This window comes from Urocitellus parryii, chromosome 14, assembly GCF_045843805.1.
Source record: "Urocitellus parryii isolate mUroPar1 chromosome 14, mUroPar1.hap1, whole genome shotgun sequence".
Lineage (NCBI taxonomy): Eukaryota > Metazoa > Chordata > Mammalia > Rodentia > Sciuridae > Urocitellus > Urocitellus parryii.
In genome coordinates this window covers 60,734,990-60,758,682 of record NC_135544.1, presented here as the reverse complement: position 1 = coordinate 60,758,682, position 23,693 = coordinate 60,734,990, and the positions used below count along the sequence as shown (strand labels likewise).

The 23,693-nt window shown below is 48.4% G+C and overlaps 1 protein-coding gene across 1 annotated transcript in view; it reads left to right on the top strand.

Annotated features, from left to right (window-relative positions):
* Positions 1-23,693, top strand: part of Csmd1 (CUB and Sushi multiple domains 1) — a 1,139,207-nt gene that overhangs the window by 648,490 nt on the left and 467,024 nt on the right. Inside the window, exon 8 of the mRNA XM_077792480.1 lies at positions 7,761-7,848. Within this exon, the coding sequence (XP_077648606.1) occupies positions 7,761-7,848 (88 nt within the window). The remainder of the gene's footprint in view (positions 1-7,760; positions 7,849-23,693) is intronic.

Here is a 23,693-nt window from a genome sequence, read left to right as displayed (position 1 = left end):
ATGAATCTTATATCCAGAGTCCTGGAATATACAGAAATAGACTGGGACAGACATGTAGGCCTCAGCCCTCACTCTCTCCAGGGGCAGTCCCTGCACCTGGGAGCCAGCCCTGGGCTCTGGGCCACCGCTGTCCAGCTTAGCCCACGGCCAGCACAGGCTTCCTAAATGAAGGTTCGCTACGTGGCTAATCCAGAAGGGAGTTTGAATTAGAGAGACAGACCCTAATCACCTTTAAACCAGCTCAGGACGGCTTCTCCTGCCTCCAGGCTCCAGCTACCTATTAGGGTAGCGAGGTTGACTGAAGAGGCCAGCGAGAGAGAGGGAACCCGCCAGGAGTGGACTCTTATTGGGGAACAAAAAATTCTGGGGAAAATCCCATCGATTGTAGATTAAGGGGGACAGTGTCCCAAGGTCAGGGGTGACGATTGGGTCTTCAGGGGTAGTGGCCAGACACCCCTCCACACGGACAAGCCCTGGGACCTGAGAAGGGTGGGGAAAGCTCTGGACACAAGGATGTGTCTAAGCGCCTCTTGCCCAGCCAGGGAGGTAACTCCAGTCACGTGCGAGGAGGGCCTCCCACAGTCCAGTGCTGCAGGTTTCCACTCGCCGACACACGTAGGGGGATAGTGAGGGACCAGGCAGGTGGTGGTGGGCAAGGATCAGGAATCTTGAAAACAGTACAATGGTTTTTTTTTAAAGCTCACTTATACTGATTTTATATCAGAATATGCTTATTTTATTTAAATAGTAAACATTTGGTTTAATTTGAAGATATGTAAAGAAAATATTTTTCATTTGAACTTTTGCCGCCACAGTGATCTTTCAGTTATTCGGGGTCCTTATAATATACCTACTTGTTTTCCTCTTTTTTTTTTTTTTTTTTTTTTTTTAAAGAGAGAGAGAGAGAGAGAGAGAGAGAGAATTTATTTTTTTTTAAAGAGAGAGTGAGAGAGGGAAGAGAGAGAGATAGAGAGAGAGAATTTTTAATATTTATTTTTTAGTTTTTGGCGGACACAACATCTTTGTTGGTATGTGGTGCTGAGGATCGAACCCGGGCCGCACGCATGCCAGGCGAGCGCGCTACCGCTTGAGCCACATCCCCAGCCCCTTGTTTTCCTCTTTGGTAGCAAAACAGTCTCGGGGGAAATTAGGTTGAAAAGAGTGAAGGTTTTGAATGCCAACCAAATAATCTTTACTTACTATAGAATAAAGAATCATTAACTTTCTTTTTAGATTCTAAACAATGCATTTGGGGGATTTCATTGGAATCTAAAATACATTTTTTAAAAATTACTGTAAACTCAAGAGTTTGATTGAAGTCTATGGCAGCAGGAGTGGAGAACATGGGGAAAACAAGGATGTGTCTAAGCACCTCTCGAACAGCCAGGGATAAATAATGGGCATTCCACTAACTGTGTTTCATGAGGTGCACCATGGTATATTGCAGGGGAAGAGAGGGAAGCCAGGAAATGCCTGGCCCTGTGATGAGCTGGTACCCGGGAAGCCCGGCCCTTAGTGCTCACCCCGACTGCCATTCCACAGGTCCAGAACCAGATTCAGAAAGGCAAGGTGTTTCTGGGAACTCATTTCTATGTAAACCATCCCTTAAAATCCCTAAGGGTGCATTGATAAAAGTTTATCATTCAAATTTCAGGGCTTCTTACTTATTCATATGGAGCTCATAGACGTGTTCACTGCTAGGGCTAAAACCACTGATAGAGAGTATAAACATTCCACAGAAACAGAAAGTGAGTCCTGTCATACATGCCGAAATGTCCCTGGTGACAGGTAAGTGATCATAGTCCTGCTGTCACTCCATGGAGGAAATCCCTAGGCTAGCAGTGTTGTCACTGAAGTGGCCATCGATTCCAGCCACATCTCCTGGGGGGGAGGGGTGGGATGGACCAGGCTCTCTCTGGATGAGATAAAACCTCTGCCACTCACAAAGGGGAGCTGCATCACACAGGAGTGCCTCGTTCCGTGACAGCACCCTGAGTCAACTAGATATCCAAGGAAAAACATGAGGGTCCATTTATTCCAAACTGTGATTCAGGTAAGTCTCTATTCCAAGGTATCCCCAAGCACATGCCCCAGAGCAGCAGTTGCTTATCTCCAGGTCCTGGGTGGATGGAGGGGCCCTTGCTGGGAAGGCATTTCAACCAGAGTGCTGCTGTGTGTGGGCAGTCTTCCTCATTATGGTCTCTTCTCCAAAGGTTTACAACGGTTAGAGATTGTCCCAAGTTAAAACATATTTGTAGGCTCTAAAGAAATAAGGATCAACAAGGAAATTAAATAACCAATCACAGGAGTTGTGACACTAAAATGCACTGAATGACGGAAAGGCTCTTATTTAGATCACTTATCCCCAAAATAAGCCAGGAATTCACTCAGAATGACACCTCCCCGGGAGACTCAGCGCTCCAGCCCCTACACACTCCATAGCTACAGTTATCCAAGGTGGACGGTGACCTTGCGTGGACAGCCTTGGAATCTGGGTTTTAAGGAGGGGAAATTGCTACCAGATGGTTTGAGCTAAAGCCTCATGGTGGATCCACATGGCTTCCCGTGTGTGTCTTGTTTGAGAACATAAATGAGGACATCTGTTTACTTCCCTCTTTGACCCTCAGTATCTTTTTATTATTAAATAATAAAGTTTGTAAAGGAGATTATTGAAAGTAAAAGTTGTTCTAAGGCATTGGCCTCCTGGGTTCACGGAGCTCTGTCTCTCTCTGTGACTGTGACCAGTGTGGAGAGAGGTACCTGGACTTTGCTGTCAACTGGATCATGAGTCTGGTCTCAGTTTTGTTTTCTATCTGTAGAATGGGCTTGGTATTAATATCTCATAGGGCAACTGTATGCATTAAATGTAAAACACATGTGATACTTGGAGTTCTAGAAAATGTCATATTGTTTAGTTTTTGACATCAGCAGAATTCTTCTTAGACTTATTTGTAATTATTTCCAATTATTCCACCATTGTAAACCTTACCTTCACTAATCTACGAGTCTCATCGTCTTCATCACACAGAGCTGCTTATGCTCCCTGTCTATCCCTAGTCCACTGTGGCCCTACTCTACCTGTGTACTTGTTCCACATGCATCCAAAGGTTGGCTTTGATTGGCAACCACAAGGTGTCTCCTTGAAGAGCAAGCGCACATCTGGTGAGATATGCCTATCCACTTAGACCTGTCTGTTTCTGCATATCTGTGTCTTTTTCTGTCTATTTCTGCAGACCTTGTGAATCAACATGCTTTGGAAGATTCCTTTGAAACATACATTTCCATGACCAGATTCACCCACTGTTTACAGGCTCTACCTTGTAACTGATCATGCCTTGCCATTTTGCTCCTGGTGCTAGCCTTAGTCAATGGTGCATGAATATCTATTGAATATTTTCAGTTTAGAATTTTTAACTCCAAAGTTTTGACTAAAGTTTAATGTGCTTATGGATATCCATGGCATATGTCCTGTGAACTTGAAAAGGTAAAAGTCAACAAACTCAGCAGTGGGTGAGGCTAAGCTGGAGGTTCCTCCCTGGGGACCACTGGGGATGGGAGACCCTGCGTGTGGCAGGTGCGTCTCCAGGACTGGTTGGGAGGCTGCAGCGATCGGAGGAGCAGTTGCTGGTGATGTGGGTGAAACAGGTGGTGGGTCTGTGGCTGGCGATGTGGGTGAAATAGGTGGTGGGTCTGTGGCACCCGTCTTCTGCTAGTGCCTGTCCTGTCACTGCGCCTTCTCTGTCCCCTTGTCACTCACCTCCCCCTGCTTCAGAAAACCACGGTACTTTACAACTAGTCGCTCACTCATGGCTCTTGGTGTCTTCTGCCATTGGCGATCCTTCCATGCTTTCTGGTGCATTCTACGCTCTGACTCTGGCATTATTCTTTTTAAAAGTCCAGAATGTTCTAAGCTAACTTGGATGGATACTTCCAATTTTCCTCTTTTTACTCCTATTTCATGTGAACGTGATAGAAAAGGAGACGTACAAGTAGACCTTTTCATAGCTTTGGTGCTGTGACGTGGCCACTTTGAGTACAGAGAATGGAGAACTACGGCCACACTAGAGGGCCCTACTTCTGCAGAACAGCGACGGCCATGCACCCTGAGGAGACTCTGCCATTTGCTGCAGAGGCAGCTGCTTTGCTTGAGGGAAGGTAGGAGTCATTTAGCCAGAAAAGGGGGGAAAAACAAACCATGACTGGGCTTTGAAATTACTAAATCTAAGTGTAAGAAGGAGATCGATTTTAGAGCGTTGGTGGTAGACAGTTGCCTACTAGTTGGGAACTTCCCCGTAGCCTGTGAGACAGACTGTAAGACCCTGGTGTTGGAGAAGAACAGAGCATTAGACAGGGGACACTTGTGTATCTCTGTCTATAGGTCTGTGTCTACACCTGCATGACACCTGTGTGTCCATGCCCACATCATGTCCATCTCTGTCTGTGTTTATGACTATATGGATGTGGAAGGAGGGAGGAAGTCGGAGGTAAGGGACCTAGAACATGAAATGTCACCATTTTAAACATGCAGTCCTGTGGCTTTGGATCTATCACACCACTCTGGGTCTGTCACCACCATCTATCTGCAGAAACTCTCTTCACACCAACATGAAGCTCTGTACCCTTCACCCAGTACCTCCCCATCCTGGTCCCCACGCCCCAGGAAGCCTCCGTCCTCCTGTCCAGGTCTTTGAAGCCGACTCCTTTTCACTCACCCTCCGAGCACCCTTGAATCCGCAGCGTGTGCCCTCTGGGGGACAGTGTTCAGTTGGATGTTGTCTTTTGATCGGGGAAGGAACTGTTTATGGAGGCACTGTGGCAGCACAGCTGCACGAGGGCTGGACAGCAGAGCTGCCCCTGGCATTGCTGGAGGTCGGAGTCTAACGTGCTGGCAGGGCTGGTCTCCTCTGAGTCTCCCCTCCTGGCTGCTGGGGCTCTCCTGCTGGGTCTTCCCATGGCTCTCCTCTGTGTGTTCATGCCGCAGTGTCCTCTTCCTTTGTTAGGAGACCATACTACTGGACGTGGTCCACCCTAATGGCAACTTCAGGAGCCTGCCTGTGAGCACAGTCACTTCCTGACATCCTAAGGTTCTGGGGCTCATAGCTCCCATTGAAACATCTTGTCTGTGACAGGGAGTGCAGTCCCCAGAGTGAGGGCCTGCTGGGCCCTGGTCCCCACCATCCTGCCACATGTGCTGCGTGTCCCCAGCTCCCCCCTTTCCTCCCTGGCCAATGCACTGTGCTTGGCCATTGCTGCAGTGCGATGACACATTGTGATTCTCCTCTTCTCCTTTCCATGTCTTAGACACTTTCTTTGCTGTTACCATGGAAACTACCTACAACAACCTAAAATCAGAACATTTTCAATCAATACCAACTTAACTTTAATGCTATACAAAAACTTTGTACCTTCCCCCCAAAGGGCTCTTTCCCCCTACTTTATGCAATTGATGTCAGAAATCATGCCTTCCTGCATTACGTATCTATTGGTAGAGATTTATAATTATTGTATGCACTGTCTTTTAAACAGTAAACAAAATAAAATCAGTATAATGCTTAGTCTTACATTTTCCCATGTGTTTTCTTTACTGGAGAAATTCATATTTTCATTTTGTTTTAGTCAGCTATTTCACTGCTGTGACTAAAAGACCCAGCCAGAACAATTATAGAGGAGGGAAAGTTTATTTAGGGGCTCACGGTTTCAGGGGTGTCAATCCACAGACAGCAGAGTCCATTCCTGGGGCCTCCAGGTGAGGCTGACCATCATAGAGGAAGAGTGTGGCAGAGGGAAGCAGCTCACTAATGATCAGGAGGCAGAGACTCCACTCATCAAATATATACCTCAAGCCACACCCCAATGCCCACCTCCTCCAGCCACACCCTCCTGCCACCACTCGATTAATCCCATCAGGAGATTAAGTCACTGATTGGGGTAAGGCTCTCATAAGACGGTCACCTATTCTCTGAGCCGTCTTGCCTTGCCTGACACATGAGCTTTTGGGGAGCTCCTCACAACCAAACCACAGTGCCTGTGGCCTCCAGTGACTGTCTTGTGTCCTTCTGTTTCAACTTGAAGGACTCCAGCGTTCATGCAGGGAAGGCCTGCTGCTAAGGAACTCCCTCACTACGATCTATCTGCAAATGTATTACATTTAGAAGACATTTTTGAACTAAAAGAGTATTAAATGAAAGGAGCCAAATTTCTGGTGCCTTGATATGTCATGGGAAAGAATTACTGGAGGTATCTTTTCTCTACTGTTTTTATTCCAGATGTAGTGTCTCCTGCACTACAGTTACATTTTTCACATGTTTGGACAGATTATAGATCTTCAAAACATGAAAAGTATATCATACAAATGATCTGTCCTTATAATGACCCTGGAATTTCTCTCTTAAAGTGTCCTCTCATCATCTCTCTCTACTTTTGCTGAGTTAAGTGGAACTTAAATAACAACTTTTGAATGCAAATGATATTAGGATCTAAGAACTATAAGATAACATAATATAGCCTCATAGACCGTCACTTTGAAGGGACAGTTCTGCTGGATGAGGACTTCTCAGTTAACCTTGCTTTTCTTTCATCTTTCAAGTATATTGTCATGCTCCATCCAGCCTGCCGAGAAGTCTGAGGGTCGTATTGGGGAGCCCCAGTTGGTGGTGCATTGTGCTCTCTTTCTGCTTCCAAGATCTTCCCTGGGTCAAAAACCCCGTTGTGATGGGTCTTTGGGAACTCTCTGGGTTTATCACACTTACATGGAGTTGGTTGAACTCCTTGAATTTGTACATTCTTTCTGGCTACAAATAATAGGATCACCTACTCAAATGGGCTTCAACTGAGGTAAACGCTGAGAGATCGGCTGCATGTTAAGATGGGGTGGGTCCCTTACAGGTGGATGCTCAGCCTCGAGGATGACATAGAGGGTCCCTGAGCTACCTCATCACCTTGCTGCTTCTATCCTTGGACTCCCAACAATAGCCCTGAAGTTCAGGTTTCAAAATCCAGGCACAGTGAGGTCCACGAGGTCTCGGCCAGCACCCACGCATGTCTTTCAGAGGCAATCACATGGACCTACACCCACATTCCATCCAGTTGAATTGGCTCACAAGCCTTGGTTAGGTAAATTCTGGACAGAAAGAGGGAATTGCCTTGGTTGGACTGGCAAGCTACAGGGTAGGGTGGGTGTTGACGTGGCAGCCACTGAATCCAGCATACGAAGGGTCCTTTAGAAGCCATTCGGAGGTAGTGAGGTGCCAGAGAGAGGGCACGCTCGTACTTGGAGAGACTCCACAACAAACCTGCACACTGGTGCAGCGAGGCCATTGCTCCTGAGTCCAGTTCCTCAGCATGGTCAGGTCAAGTTGGGATCCACTAGGAGGCTTTATTTAGAGGCCTTGCACAGATCTTCTGTGTGGTCACCCTCTGTGTCATTGATCCTGGGGATGAGCAAGGCCATGCTCTCCCTGAGTTCCGGTGTCTGTATACCCTGATGTCATGCGTCTGTCTTGCTCCTCAGTGTGACATAAGGGTGATTGTAATGAGCATATGCATTTTTAATTAAGCTTCAGCTTCTCCAGTGGAGGAAAGTAAAAATCAAAGACATTTTCATTCTTTCATTGGAAGAGTCTTGATTATCAGGAAGGAGAACCAAGTCCTGTTTTAATGGTGCCAAGCTGACTTAATTCTTAGGTCACATATTAAATTCGTTCCCTGGGTATTTCCCCAGTGACTGCCCCGCACCCTCACATGCCTTCTCTCTGTTACAGTGAGCCAAGGAGGCGTTGCCCTGGTCTCCGACATGTGTCCAGATCCCGGGATTCCAGAAAACGGCAGGAGAGCCGGCTCTGACTTCAGGTAGGAGATCAAGCACTGTGTGAAAGCAAGCAGTCCCCTCACCCACACCCCCGTCATTTTGTTTAGCTCTTCTGTCCTTTTAATTGACAGACACAACTGCTTTATTTGCAGATCTCTAAAACATATGCTGGACATTTCCAGATACACCAGAATTGAAACTTTCCAGTATATGAGCCAACAAATACAATTCTTTAAATGTATGTGATCAAATTTGTCTTTAGAGGGATTTTTCTTGTTTTTAGTCTGTTACCATTTGATATTCTAATGCTTTTGATATTCAAAAAGAAGGAAAAATTATAGACTGATAATTATGCCATTAAATAAACTTTCAAAGCAATTAGTGTCAGTGGCAGTCAGTGGGATTGATTCAGAAAATGCGGTGAATCCCTTGACCAGGGTTCTGAGGACCTGGAGCCTTCTCTGGTCGCTGTGGGAGGAGTGCAGCTGGCTCTGTGATCCTGCAACTCCTGCAGAGTCTGGTGTGTATGTGCCTTAGGCCTGTGTGGTCTCTGGACCAGTTAGTGATGGGAGTAAGCTGAAGAATCCAGGGCCAAGGGGCGAGGATGAATGAACCGTTGCTCCCACAATCGCTCCATTTTGGAGGAAGAAACAAAGGGTTGGGGCAAAGGATCAGGGCTAGTGACTGGGCTAGCACTGGGGGGGGGGGCAGTGATGCCATTGGACAGGGAATGGAGCACCGCTCAGGAACCTGGGGAGCTGCTGCGGAGTGTTTAAAAGCAGCAGGGACTTTCCGTTGCCAACAGCACAATGCCATAGACCGGGGGATTATAAAATAGCAAAGAAAAGGTTGGTTTGGGTTCCAGGATCTGGAGGCCCAGGTCGAGGGGCTGGCCCAGGTGGTGGAGTTCTTGGTAGCAACGTCTTCAGTGTCACTGGTCAGCATAGGTCCTTGGAGGCCAGCCTGACACGGGTCTTACTCAAATGATGTTTTTTTGAAGCTGTTCTGCCTCTGGCCGGGAAGAGGGAAGCCAGGGGTGCACACGTGGGCTTGGGTGCACAGCAGATTCGCCCCTGCGACTACCTCAGTCCTTCCCCATCTCTCTTGTTCCCTGCCTCCATGTTTGTAGTGATCAAGTGACTTAACACTTCAGACTGACTCAAAACTCTGTGACATTAGCTAAAGGTGTAAACTGTTACTTCCATCATCCCTGGTACAGGGTTTATGTATTCACACATCTACATACACACAGCTCGTAGCATTTTCTCTTTTCCTTGCCTGCGTGCACTGCCTAGAACCCCTACCCCAAGGCTGACTGGGAATAGGGAGATGTCTGCACCTTATTTCTGAGCTTAGTCAAGAGAAATTCTGGTTTTAGTCATAAGTATATTATCAGCCCAGGGTTCTTCATAGATGCCCTGTGAGGTCCAGGATATAATCTTCTACCTTTAATTTGTTGGGAGTTTCTATTTTAAAATAGAAATAGATAAGATTTTGGTTTTTCTACATCTACTTGGATGGTCTTTTGTTTGTCTAGATTGTTCATACGATAAATAAATGGATGTTCCAATATTTAAACAACCTGCTTTCTGGAATAGAATTAATTTGGTCAAGATGAATTATCCTTTTTAAACGCTATTGGATTTCACTTGCCAAAATTTGTTCGGATTCTTTGCATGTACATTTATCATTGATATGGAGTCTTGTAATTATTTTGTCTAGTTTTGCCACCAAAGTAACACTGAACTCATACAATTAATTTGAAAATGTTCACTCCTCTGGGATATTCTAGAAAAATGTGTGTGTATTTGGTAATTTTTTTCTTAAATGTTGGGAGAATTCATAAGTGAAGCCATCAGGAATTGGAACTTTCTTATGAGCTTAGTTTTTTAATAATTATAAATTCAAAGTATTTTCTACTTAAAGGTCTATTATGTTATCTATTTCATACTTCAACGAACTTCAATACTTGGTATCTTTCAAGGAATTTTAAAATTTCATTTAAGTTATTAAATTTACTCCGAAATCTTTCCATAGTATTTTCTGTACCTTTTAAATTGTGGATGATGCCACAGCTCAAATTCCTGATGTTCATAATTTGTGTTTTTCTTATTCTGCCTGATCTATCTGGCAAGCAAAATGTCAGTGCTATTGATCTTCTTAAAACAAAGTTTAGTTTCACTGGTTTTCCCTATTATTTGTCTCCAATTTTACTAATTTTTTCTTTTTGTTATTAAATTTGTTTTAATACTTTTTCTGATTATTGTGAGTTTTGTTCTTCTCTTTCAAGTTTCTTAAGTGTGAGGCCGAGATCAGTGATTTAAGTCTGTTTTTTTGTTGTTATTGTTGTTGTTGTTTAAATGAGGGTGTTCAAATACCTTTGTAGCACTAATGCTATAAATTTTATTTTAAGAACTGCTTTGGCTGCACCCCTTCAATTTTGATATTATGTTTTCATTTCATGCAGTTCAAATAGGTTTTGTTTTCTTTTATGCTTCCTTTTTGGTTAGACATGCTATTTAGCTTCCAAATGTCTGATGATTTTTCCAAGCAAATTTGTGGTTAAAGAGCAAACTTTGTATATCTGAAGTCCCTTTAAATGTATTGGTAATTGCTTTATGGCTGAGCATATGCTCCTTCTTGGTGAATATTCCTGGAACAAAATGCATACCCTGCTGTTGAGTATGCATTTAATCCACACTGGTTGGCATTGCTGTTAGGCAGCTTTGTGTCACTGTGACCAAAATACCTGATAAGAGCAGCTTAGGAAAGGGAAGGTTTATCTGAGGCTCACAGTTTCTCTCAGTCCAGAGGCGGCTGGGTCCCTTGCTCTGGGCCAAGATAAGGCAGCACATCATGCAGATGGGCGGGGAGGAGGAGCACTGTCCATTCTTGGCAGCCAGAAAACAGAGAAGGGGAAGAAAGGAGGGAGGGAGGGAGGGAGAGGAGGGAGGGTTGAGGAGTGAAGGGGCCCAGTGAAGATGTACCCTTGAGGCTGCAGTCCCAGTGACCTGTTTCCTCCAGCCAAGCCCTGCCCCACCTGCCTAGTTACCACCCACCCCATTCAGACTTGGGTGATCAGGGTACAGCTCTCAGGATCAAGCACTTCACCTCTGAACATCACTGCACCAACACAAGGACTTGGGGGCACCTATATCTGACACATACAGAGACAGAGACGTATCAAAATCTCCTGCTGAGACCGTGAATTTGTGGGTGTCTCCTTGCAACTGCCTTAGTTTTTCCTTTATGCAATTTGAATATGTTAATAGGTAAATGGATTTTAAAATTGCTACGCCTTTTGTTGAATTCATATTTTTGACATTATAAAATAATGTCAAATTATTGTTGGTGATATTTTTTATTCTGAAATTGTACTTGTTAATATTACAAAGCATCTCATCAGAAAAATCTTGAGGCATTGAGAAACTGTCAAGCTCAGGGGGGCAGAGATGATCTTCAAATAGTCTAATTTCTACTAGATGATTTTGATTTTGTGATTGGCTACAAATTTTGTCAGTTGTTTTCTTTGAAGTAAAAGACTCATTCATTCTATTTTTTAAGGAAAATGTCTGACAAATCCTCAAATGTTAACAGTGATGGTTTGTCAGTAGTTCTTTCAGATGAAGCAGTGCTCACTGGGGGAACAGGCAGGGAATCGGGCTCACACGTCCAAACAAGGCCTGTGTCTTTCCTCCAGACCTCCTCAGGGCAGATGTGACATGTAGCCGCATAGTGAGATGTGTCGTGCAGCCGTGTGTTGAGATGTGACATGTAGCCGAGTGTTGAGATGTGCTGTGCAGCTGCGTGTTGAGATGTGATGTGCCGTGCAGCCGCGTGTTGAGATGTTGTGACGTGTAGCCACGTGTTGAGATGTGATGTGTAGCCGCGTGTTGAGATGAGCTGGAGTCAGCAGCTCCCCGCTGCCCAGCCGTGTCTCCGGGAGCCTGGCCTTCTCTGCTGGGTGCATCTCTGCTGTTTGGTGGTGCTGTTGCCGTCTATTTCCCACCATTGCTTTGCTCCCTTGGTGAAGATGGCAACAGGAAGCAAAGCCCATGTCACATGTTCCTATTATTATAATTTTGACTTCCAAGAGCCTCTAAAAGTGCCCCTTTCCAGGGACTAATGGGCCACACCTTGAAAACAGATGTCCTGGGGTGCAAGCTGATTTTACCAGCAAAAAGAATGTTATTGGAGTCACAAGGAAAAATCCAGAATATTTGAAGGAAAATCCATGTTCAGATGTTTGCTACATTACAACTTCAAAGGAATGGAATGTCCTGATTACTGGCAGTGCCAGTTGTGTGACAATCATGGCGTCAGATGCATAGGCCCTCTACTGATGCGCTGCTGGGGCCACCATCTATTCCCAGGTGACAGCAGAACCCAGGTGGTCCTCATGTACCCTGGGAGCACAGCTGTGTGTACAGGTACCGTGTGGCCCTTAGAGCAAAGGACATGTGACTACATCCAGCATGTAACATGTTCACTGCTGACACTGATGTTCATAACAGAGGAAGGATTCTGAACAGCTTGAAGTGTTTCTGAGACAGTTTTTAATGAAAGGCAATTCTGTTCTTTCTAATTTCTAAATTCTTGTAATCAGAACTAATGACGAAGGTATGATCCAAACTAAGGACAGCCACAGTCAAGATGAGTGGATGGATTGTGGTCAGCACTCGAATTCTGTTTTGTTTGGAAAGAGGTTGCTTTATTATATTGGTAAATAGTCTTCATCTGGTTTTATTTATATTGTTTATGGAAATCTTTTTTCCGAAGGCAATCTAAATATTAATCTCAGCATTATCTATAAATTATTTAAAGTAAATGAAGCCTAAAACACAAAGCTTTCTCATTTGAACTCAAGTCAGCTTGAGGACAGTCCCCTCTCCCAAAGACAAAGCGTTTGCTGTAGAGCTGAGTTCAAATAGGATGGATGGAATCACCCAGATGGACCACGTGAAGGAAGGGCTGAGCTGGTGGGAGAGGTCATGGGGGGTCCTGGCCACCGCTGTTCATCCGCTCCCTCTGCTAGAGAGCATCTGTACCCTCTGTCCAGGCAAATATGATGATCTTGATTTGTATAAATAGGTCTCTTTTGAAATTCAAAATGTGAACACATCCACACTCTCATCTTGGTAGACAGATTTGAACTGGATCTTGTTGGCTGAAGCCCCTGTGCACCTTGCTGACCTCTAACAAGGGTAGTTCTAATGCCTACAGTTTTCCACACCCACTGTACTGGGCCACCGGATGAGGCGTGCAGGTTGTGGACTCCCCAGTCACCAGGTGAAGAGATGGCTGAGAGCCGCACTGGAGCCCAGCATTCCAGCCATGTGTCTGAGCACAGGGGCACGGTGTCCCTGACCACTGAGAACAGTTGTCCTGCTGCACACTGTCAGGTGCTGCAGATTCTTCATATATACTGTTTCTGATCCTACGATACCTCCTGTAAAAACCTCTCCATCACATTTAACAGGTGCTGAAACTGAATTGAGGGAGCCCTGGATGCTCTGAAAATTGGGCCTCCGGTCTGCTCCTCCCTCCCTGGCACAGGCCCCAGTGCCTGTGTGACAGTCCCTCCCTGTGGTGTGGCCGCTGCTCTCTTTAGTGTCTCATGGCAACATGGCACTCACCTTCCTACACAGGATGATTTTCCTTCCTGCACTGACAGCTGCCACACCAGTTGTTCTCCTTGGGGACTCCTCCAGGAGCCGAGCCGAGCAGAGCTGTCTGCTGTGGAAACAGACGAGGAGCTCAGACAGGCACGGTCCACAGCCCTGTGGTCCTGCTGGGCTGCTGTCCCTCTTGTGGCAGGGATGTGTCCTGTCCCCGCAGCCCCCCTCATTGCCCACAGGGTGCCTGCTATTCCCAGGAGCTCCACCCTCTGGCTTTAACCTTCCTGCGACTTTGGGTTTAGGACAAAACAATTTATGTTTCCATAATCTCTTTAATTTTTTTTTAGTTGTAGAGAGACATAATATCTTTATTTATTTTTATGTGGTGCTGACAATAGAACCCAGTGCCGCCCATGTGGAAGGCAAGCGCTGTACCACTGAGCGATAGCCCCAGCCTTCAGCCCTTTAAATCAGGAGCTCCTGAAGGAAAGGGGACAGGCCTTATTGATTTCATTTCTCATTACTCTGCCCAGCATAAGGTAGACGTGTTCTCTATTGAACTGGGTTAAATTCCAGCTAACAAACCTGTCCCTAGGGATATAGGAGCATGGCCTCATTAGGTCTCTGTTAAGCCAATTAAGTGAAACAGGACAGGTCAGGGAGCAGATGAACAACTGTTTAGAGAAAACCTGACCTCTGCCCAGAGCGGGGCTGGAGGCTGGGAGAGTGACAGTTATTACCTAAAAACAAACATTGAATTGCATCGTGGATACAGAGACATCAACATGCATGCTAGACGCTTCTGATCCTGCACCTTTTCATCCTTCCTAAAAATAAACTTTACTTTTAATTTTATTTTGTAAATTACTTTATGAAGTTACAGGACATCAAATGGGATTATCTGTCATTGAAGAGAAGGAGAAATTGAGGTCCATAAGGGAAACCCCAGGTGGTCATGAGGAGCAGAGTCCAATTAGTGACCACATCTCCTGACGCCAGGCCGCTCTTTCCACTCCCCCGGGTGGTTTTCAGCGCCTCACCAGCCGGCTGACAGTTCCCCCGCCCTCCCGTCCCAACCCCGAGTGGCTCCACACTTCTCCACCCCGGCCCCTCCGCTCAGGAAGCACAAAGCCTGGCAGATGGGCTGTTGTCCGGGAGGCAGTTGCTCTTCCTTTCCCGGAGGGTCGCTTTCCTTGATGCCTCTGAGTCTGAGTGATGTTTTAGGGAGGGAGATGGCAGAAACCAGGCTCTTACCTGCCACTGCAGGCTCTGTGGCTGGGGGTCTGAGGGCACCCGTGTGATAGTGCGTCCTTGGCTGGTGGGGAGGAGGAGGGAGACCTGCCCAGAACCCTCTGGCCGTCTCCATCCTGTAGGTGTTATTTTTCTTTTTACTGGCTCTCCCACTTAGCTCTTCCTTATTTCTAAGTTCAGGATTTTCTCTGTGGTGTGTTGCTTTCCTCATCCCGTCCACAATGCTGAGGGTGCCTTACCTACATTGAGCCTCAGGTCAGGATTGTGGGTACCAGGTGCCACCTCCTTCAGGTGCCCATGCAGGGCCACCTCCTGACCGTGCTACCTGAAATGTTCCCCCTCCTCACTGCCTCTGAGCTCTCCTTTTACTTGCTAGGACTGGCCACTGAAACTTAGGTGCATGCCTGGGTTCACAGGGTTATTTTAATAAGCACAGTGCAGGGTTAGTGACCGCCTCTCTCCAGAGGAATGGGACCTGATCTTATCTGCTACACATTCCCAATGCCGAGCCCTGTGCTTGGCTCACAGCGAGCATTCAGTGATGATGTGTTAAGTCATTTATTTTCACTTTTCATAGGAAGCATTTGCATTCACGTTCTGTAAGTGCTAACTGGATATGCAGAATGTTGATTTTCAGGTACATTCTCGGGAATACGATTATTTCAATCAGAGAGCGTCGATTCATTCAATCCGTACAGCGTATTTGGCACTGAGCCCCTGCTGCTTCCAAGATTAGTTATGCAGGTCATTGCTCATCTTAATAACGAGAAGGAAATGTGGGTTCTCTCACTGCTGTTGTTAAAATATCACTGGGTTATTTGGCCTGCACTTTCCTACCAATTAAAAAATCAATTTGCTAGTAAAAGAAGATTTTAAAGTTCAGAATAAAGACCATATTGATGTTTCATTTAAATGAAATTTGGGAACTATGATGGAAGCCTTTAGAAACTTAAAAACACCTAAGCTTTGTTTCATGTTGGAAGAGTTTTCCACACCTCATATCTGATTCCTTTCCACCCAGTGTTCTGAAAATGAAAGTCTAAGAACTGTATTTTGTTTCTGCAAGCCATGCTTGGTCCGTCCATGATTTCCTTGCTACTCAGCTGCACAGGGCGGAAAGCAACAACATGGAGAAGAAAGCATTTCTTTTAGATGCTCCCTGTAAATTAAACCGGTGGGTGAAGTGCACGTGCCCTCTGCTGTGTCCTGCACTTGAATCTGCCACGCCAGTGATCCCGACCTGCTCCAAAGTGTCTTTGAAATTTGAAATTAAAAATTGAGGACACAACACATTTCTGTGCCCTCACCTGAAGGCAGTCATGTAGACTTCTAAAGGCTCCCGCTCCAAAGGAACTGAGCTCGTCTAAGAAAAATGGGTGGCAGTGATTGCTGCTCTTTCAAAGACTGCAGGCTGTATCCACAAGAGCGACGTGAAGACAAACCACAGCCAATATTTTCCTGTTTGCACTATTTGAAACCTTTATGTCCCTTTGAAAAAGGAGCACTGTGAATGTTTCAGGTAGCATCTATCTGGCTAAAGCTTCTTCCAATCAAGGATCCCCTGGGTAGCACTCGGGTTCCTTCTCTCTCTGTCTTCCACAGTCTTCTCAATATCTGTGATAGCACATATTCATTTTCAAAATAATAAAGTATCCATTTAAATAATTTTCTGTGAAAGTAGATCATTGACACTTAAGTAGATTAATTTGTCAAAAGATGGTGGAAGAATTAATTAGCCCACTGTATCATCTTCATCGTAAATGAATATTAATGCTCCTGGAAGTGTCCTCTGTAACCTGGTTCTCTGCTTCTTGGTCCTTCACCTGTGAAAGGGTAGGACAAAATAGATGACATCATTACTTCGGGGCCACGCCCTGTGGTGTGGAGCTCTGTGGCTCTCAGTCAGGTTTCCTCCGTGGCCCGTTGTTGAATAAGACTCCGCCTAGCCGGGAAGGTGCTCCTCGGGGGGACCAACAACCCTGAAGCCCAGGGGAGGCAGGTGGGTTGGTATCTGGGATGGCACGGAGTTGTGCCCCCCTCGGGCCTGCTCCTTGCTCTCTAATTGTCTTATCCTTTAGAAACTCTTTAGCATTGCAGGTTTTTCATTGTATTTTCCTCTCTGCCCCCACCAGCGGTCTGTTGAAGGATGGAAGGGGTGTGCTGGCTGGTCTGCACCACGCAGGAAGTACTTCAGCTTACCCCAAATATTCTGATTTAATCAACAGGAACTTAGCCTGGGAATTAGGATTTTTAAAAGATAATTTGGTTAATATTTTAACTATTCAGTTGCACTTAGATATTTAGGTCATATCCACTGTTTGTGTGTGGATCAGCAGCATTAAGGTCATGCACACGAGGTGCAGCCAGGACCAGCCTCCAGCCGGAGCCCTCTCATCCTGCCACCTGAAGCTCTGGGCTGTAAAGCAGGGACTTCACTTCCCTTCGGCCACATCCCTTGGTGACTGCTATTCCACCTTCCAGCTCCGGGGATGCATCTGCTCCATAGGTACCTGGCCATCGGGGTTATGAGAAGAGCCACACTTTTTGTTCGTAACATGTAGTTGACGACCATTTCCCACGTGGCTTATGTCATTCCTGGTAGGACGGGAGGTGAGCACAGCCCTCGGAGGCTGGCCCTGGAAACCGCGTTTGATATCCTGGGAAAGTCTGGAAATCTCATTAGGGGGCCTTTCCCGAGTCTTCTGTCCACTGCAGCTTCTGTGTGTCTGCAGAAGAAACAAGGTTCCAGTTGGTTCTTGCTGTAATAAGGTGGTCTAATCTTAGTGACCTCCCTCAAATGATGATCTGGGGAAAACAGTGAGAAGCAAGGCCAGTGGGCAGTATCCTGGGCAGCAGCCCCCGGGTGCACAGTGCATGGGCAGTGGGCCCAGGAGCCAGGTGGCCCTCCTGGGAGGCACATACACAGGAGCCACTGAGCTCTCTGGGGCTTGTGCCCTGCTGTCCAGCGTGCCTCACAGATGGGTGCCTTAGTGAGGAACAGCTGTGTGCTCAGCGCTGACCGTCATGGAGAACAGCACAGAAAGCACAGGTGTGGCTCCTGGTGCTGCTGCAGACCCCTGCTCCCCACTCATCCACAGTTCCAATTAGTGTATTAAAACCACCTTTTAAGTTGATAAAACATTGTTTTTACAAAGGTTTGGAAGAATGTTATTTATGATGAATGCACGTCATGGCGTAGAGATTGGTGTACGTATTGTATTTCTGTTTCAGTCAGCTTCTCACTGCTCTAACTACGAGACCTGACAAGAACAAAGGTAGAAGAGGAAGAGTTTATTTGGGGCTCACAGTTTCAGAGGTCTCAGTGCACAGGTAGCAGGCTCCATTCCTTGGGGCTCCAGGAGAGGCTGAATATCATGGAGAAAGAGCGTAGCCGAGGGAGGAGGCTCACGTGATGATGAGGAAGCAGAAAGAGGCTCCACTCACCAGATACAAAATGTAACCCCCAAGCCAGGCCCCGGGGACCCCCTCCTCCAGCCGTAAGGCACTGCCTCCAGTTAACTCAGTTAATCCTCTCAGGTGACTGATTTGCCGGTTGGGTTAAGGCTGACATAACCCAATCATTTCACCCCTAACCTTGCATTGTGTCATACATGAGCTTTTGGGGTCACCTTACTTCCCAGCCAGAACCTGTCACTTATTCAGATGGCTGCCCTTCAGACTCTGCTGCCGCCTCAGTGATGCTTCTTGCCTCCTCGTGGTGGTCGGCCGCCGATTCCCACTGTAATCAGCAGCACAGTGCTGACCTCCCGGAGAACAGAGGGGCAAGCGGTGGGTAGGCGGGGGAGGCACTCATTCCCTGAGCAACGTTTTGGGATCTCTGGGTGGTGGCCTGTGACAACAGAACCAACCTCAGAGACGCCGGACTTCTAACCTTGCTGGGAATTGCTGGTTACGAGTCGATTCACATTTCTGTATCTGTGTCCTAGAGGAAATCGAGAAGGTAGCCGGCTAGACAGCTTTTGTTTTTAGCTATGATCTAGTAAAATAAATCAGAACCCCAATAAGTAAGTGAAAACTCAATCAGTCCTTTTGTCCCTCTGTCCTATTAAACACCCTTTGCAGCAGTTGTCCGAAGTCCATTAGCAATGCCCCTCAGCTTCCTCTTCATACACATGGGAGCAGGCACGTGGGAGGGTCAGGAAACGAGGATCTGTCCACGTTCAGCTTCCCGATGCCCGCCCAGTGTGTGTGCTTAGTGGGCTCCTCACTCCCTTTCCCATACTGGACTTTTGATGAGCACAACCTTGGAATAGCAGAGAAGGGCCCCTTTATGCTGCTGAGTCTTTCCTGCCCTCACAAGAAAACCGTCCTGGCTTGCTCTTGAGGGTCTCTGGAGACTGACACTGTTGCTTGGAGACCTCTTGCTCTGAGGAAATGGAGCCACCTCTGCAAGAGCAGGACAGCCATCATCCTGGGACAGCCTCTGGTGCACAGACCAGCTCTTGAGACCTCGTGCATGGAACAGATCTTAAGGACACATGAAGAAAGAACCCAGAGCTCCCAGGTGGGCTGATCCACCTGTGGGAAGAACAGGCCCACCTGGGCCTGAGCCAGATCAAGAGAGGGAAATACTGCCACACCCAACGGTGTGTGGAGTCTAAAGAAGCAGAAAACACAGAAGAGCAGAACGGCGGTGGCCAGGGCTGGGTAGGGCAGGGGCAGACGGTGGCCATGTCCAGTGGTGCTGGGTTCATTGTCTCCATTCAGCAAAGAAGTTAAGAACAGGGCACAGAGACAGCAAGCAAGAAGTAGGCTTATTGCCAAGGCCATAGAGATACAGGGACTTCTCCAAAGAGAACCTGCCCAGAGCTGGAAATCCAGAGGGGGAGTCCTGGCCTATTCTTTTGTGGTCTCTGGAATTTCCTCATTTCCTCATCTCCTCCCCGGTCATGATCTTCTCACCATGACTGATTGATGTCCCCTGGATTCTATTGAATTCCCCACTTGGGAGCACACATGCATAAGTGTCTGTCTGACTGACTGGGTCCCCTGTTTGTGTCCACACACAGTTTCGTTAACCAGGCACTTGAACTCATCAGAAGACCCTCTCCATGCTCCTCTGCTCTGGCCCTGGGCCTGGCCTCTTGCAGGAAACAGTGATCGAGGAGGAGTACAAGCAGCACTCAGAGACAGGCTAGTAGGCCCAGAGGAAGACGAACTCCAGATTCTGAGCCCTGATCCACACTTTCTCACAACATTCACAGGTTATTTGGGTTATCTTAGACTCATCCTATCAATGGGGCCTTTTTCCTCTTTTGAAAAATTTCCTAATCCATGTTGCTGAAGGCCTCATGTGGGGTCTCTAAGGTGAAGCTTGCCTACAGAAACAGATCAGAAGAAAGGCTCTTTTCCAGGCACCCTTAACTCTCTCGTCTTTGAAAGCCTGGCACTGGGGTGTTCACAACAGAGGGAGTGGTCAGACTCCTAGGGCAGTTTTTTCCATCCAATCCAAGAGGTAGGGCCATGGTTAATCAGGGTCCCTGGAGGAAGCCTGAGGGGGAGGGAACTGACCCTTTCCCAAGGAATGGTTTCATGCCATATCATTTTTAGGATTTCATTCACAACCAGGACCGGTTTGGCCGTCACACATGCTCCTCCCCATCTTGCCCTGACGGCCTAAGACCTTCTGAATCTGCTCAGTCCAAGGTGGACTGCAGCCTGGTAGGATGAAGGCCTCCAGGGATCTGAGGCTTGGCATACGGACTGTAGTTAACAGCTCGCTACCGTTTCCTGGAATTTTAGGGAGCGGGCTTCAGCTACCTCACTGTGAGAGAGGATATGAGAGGTAGGAGTGCTCCCTGGCTGGACTGTGTGACCATTTCACCAGGTACATCAGCACACCTGTGCACAGCTCCCACACAGACAGAGGCCCAGGCCACCTCGGGGGGTTAGCTGTTGCGTCTGAAGTCAGCTTTGCTTCTCATCACTCTTCTCAAAGGAAGGGAAGGGCAGGCAGGACCACCACCCACGGCATCCTTGGGGGTCACCTTCATGAGGTCCTCTACTCCAGTCCTGGGGAACTGCCGGTACTCTTGTGACATAAGGGTACCAGATGAGCATCAGGAAGGATCGGCTGCTGTGGGTGTGGCGGTCGGCAAAGGCTCTGGAGATGGCTGCAAAGCTGGGGCCTCTGCTGGGAAGGCCAGGGTCCCTCCATGTGGAGATGGGGGTGGGCCCCAGCAGAGGGAGGAGCAGGTGCGGAGCCCGAGGAGAACCAGCCTTGCCTTTGTCCTCAGTCACAAGGGGCAGTGAGGGCTGGTCTCCATGGCAGGACATCAGAGCAGATGCGCCAACTAGCAAATACACAGCTGCAGGGACTGAGGGGCCACATCTCTGCCTTCAGAGGTTGAGCCTCTGTGTCTGCACAGCGTGGTGCGATATTCCCATCAAACTCCCCAGGACGCTTTCTTTTTTGCTATCCAGTACCCCTAGCTTGCCTTTCTCTCAGATTGACTTAGTCCTACCTACATTCTTTAATATGAAAAGTGATTTAAGGTTTTATTTCTATAATGACACAAAACTGATATCAGAGAAGAAACTGTACTAAGAATTCAATCAATTTTGGAGGTGGGGGTTGGGTTGAAGTAGATCAAATGGTAAGGAGCAGAGATTTGCAAATAACTAGAAGCGGTGTATTCGGGATTTTAGGAAGTCTGAGCAGGAAGCTGTCTTTCTTGGCCACAGGACCTTACCACACAGTGAGGAGAGCATGGGCTAATGGCTTAGCAGAGCTGCATTTATTTGCAGCATTTACACAGCCAGATCACCTGGTGAAAGTGACTCCAAGTCCTGGAACTGGTCATCTGATCCGAGTCCCAGGAGTCTGGGATTTCCTGCCAGTCATCTGAAGGCAAGGTCTCAGGGCACCTCGGGCCCAGGCAGCAGGAGTGAGGAAGTGGAGCCAGGCAGACGGCGAGGGAGCTGTAGACAGGACACCCTCAGCCAGCCGCTCCGTCCCTGCTCAGCTGACCTGGCTGGGACTGGCCCCGGTGCCTGCTGCTGGCCTCCTCCTGCCCCTGGTTCCGTTGTCAGAGTGCCCCCATGGCACTGACTCCCCTGCCTCCCTGGGCTGCTGACCCCGTTCCCTGTAGTGCTCTGAAACCCAGAACCCCCCTGACAGGCTCGGCCGGCCAAGCTGGCTGCGGGGCTCCTGCCAGCAGAGGTCTTGTGGGCTTCTGACCCTGGCTGACGTCAGCTGCTCCCGGGGCCCAGGAACAGAGTGGGACATCGGGGGACAAGCAGGGCACAGGAGTCCCTGGGGAGGGCATGCGTGTAAACCAGGCCCAGTGCAGTCGGGTTTGCAGGACCTGGCTCTGTGCCGACTTCTGTAGGGCACCATGTTCGGGTCCTTTGTGATCCTTCTGGTTGTACCTCTGGACGTCACAGTTTGTGGCAGGTGTGTCTTCGTGTGCTCCTGCCCTCCTGGTGTGTTCTTGCTGTGCTATTCCTCTCTGGTGGAGCCTGGGAGCTGTGCTTGCAGGGCTCTTATGAGTGCGGGTGTCAAGCATAAATCGGAATATCGAAAGGTTTTGCACCCTGTATTTTCAGGAGAGAATATTTGCCCATTTTGCCAAATAGTATCTTTATATTAGGTTTGCTGATCCATCAAAGACTGAAGTGATGACTTTCAGAGTGAAGAAAGACAGTTTGAATCAGGCACTTGAGCAAGGGACCTGTGTCTTGTTTTCCTCCTTTCTGCAGTGGGACAGGCCACCTCGACTGCTGAGTTTGGGGGGGGGGGGCGCATTCCCGAATGCCTGCCCAGCCTAGGGGGTCTGCAACTGTCCCTCTCTGCCTCTCCATGCCTGGCCGGCTCCCCACGGCTTGCTCCTAGAGCCCGCAGCCCAGGGCTCTTGGGCATTTGAGACCCATTCTGAATGGCTGCTGTGGTGACCGGGTCGTCCTGGGCTTAGTCAGCCTTTTCACTGCTGTGAGCAAAAGACCTGCCAGAACAGTCAGAGGAGGAAACGTTTATTTGGGGTTCCTGGTTTCAGAGGTCTCAGTCCACTCACAGCTGATTCTGTTCCTCGGGGCCTGAGCTGAGGCAGAGCATCATGGTGGAGGGTGGTGGCTGGGAACATGGCACCAGGCAGCAGGGAGAGACTAAGCTCCGCTCACCAAGGGTCCACCCCGCAACTCCCTGCTCCGGCCACACCCCACCTGCCTGTGGTCACCAGCTCACCTCCTTCAGCACACGGGTGCGCTGACCCTGCGGAGGCTCTCAGGACCCAGTGTCCGCAGCTCCAACTTGCTGTGTTGCCTCCCACATGAGCTTTTGGGGGACACCTCACGTCGAAACCACACAGTCCTGTTCATTCCTTCCACGGGGATTTGTGGATGGTACCTGATTAAAGAGCAGGGCGAGAGGCCACGGGACTCCAGGGCGAAGGGCAGCGCACTCCCAGGAGACAGTCCCGGGGCCTCCAGGCCTGTGGCCCTTGTCCCCTCCTGCCCTCCACTCTCTGTGCCTCAGCCTAACATTCCTCCACCAAACCTGGCATGGGGCAGTGACGAGCCCAGGGTTGAGCCTGGGGACTAGAGGAAGCAGGAGGAACGGAGGGCGGGGAAGGGTCAGTGCGCGTGTCCAGGGGAAGGATGGAGAAGGCACAGTACAGTGGGCACTGTTCCCTCCCCGCTCCCCTGGGCTCTTGGTCAAGGTGTGGTAGGGAGGAGGCATCAGGCTTCCGTGACACTGTCACTGTCACCTCTGTGCTCTCCCCTACACTGCCTGGCTGCAGGGTCTGAGAGCTTGGCTTGGCTCTCGGTGCTGTTGTAGGGAGGGAGGAACCGGGCGCACACCACCCAGACCCAGAAAGCACTGGCTCCACAGCTGAGTAGGGGCCTGTGGCCCACCCGGGCTGCGCCGAGGTCCCCAGTGTCGGGGGAGTAACATGCAGGAGAGCGCACAGGCCTGAGTGTGCCTGGCCCCTCACCCCTCCACACAGCTCTGTTCCCCCTGGGAACAGCGTCAGGAGAGCCGCACCGTCCACCTGTGG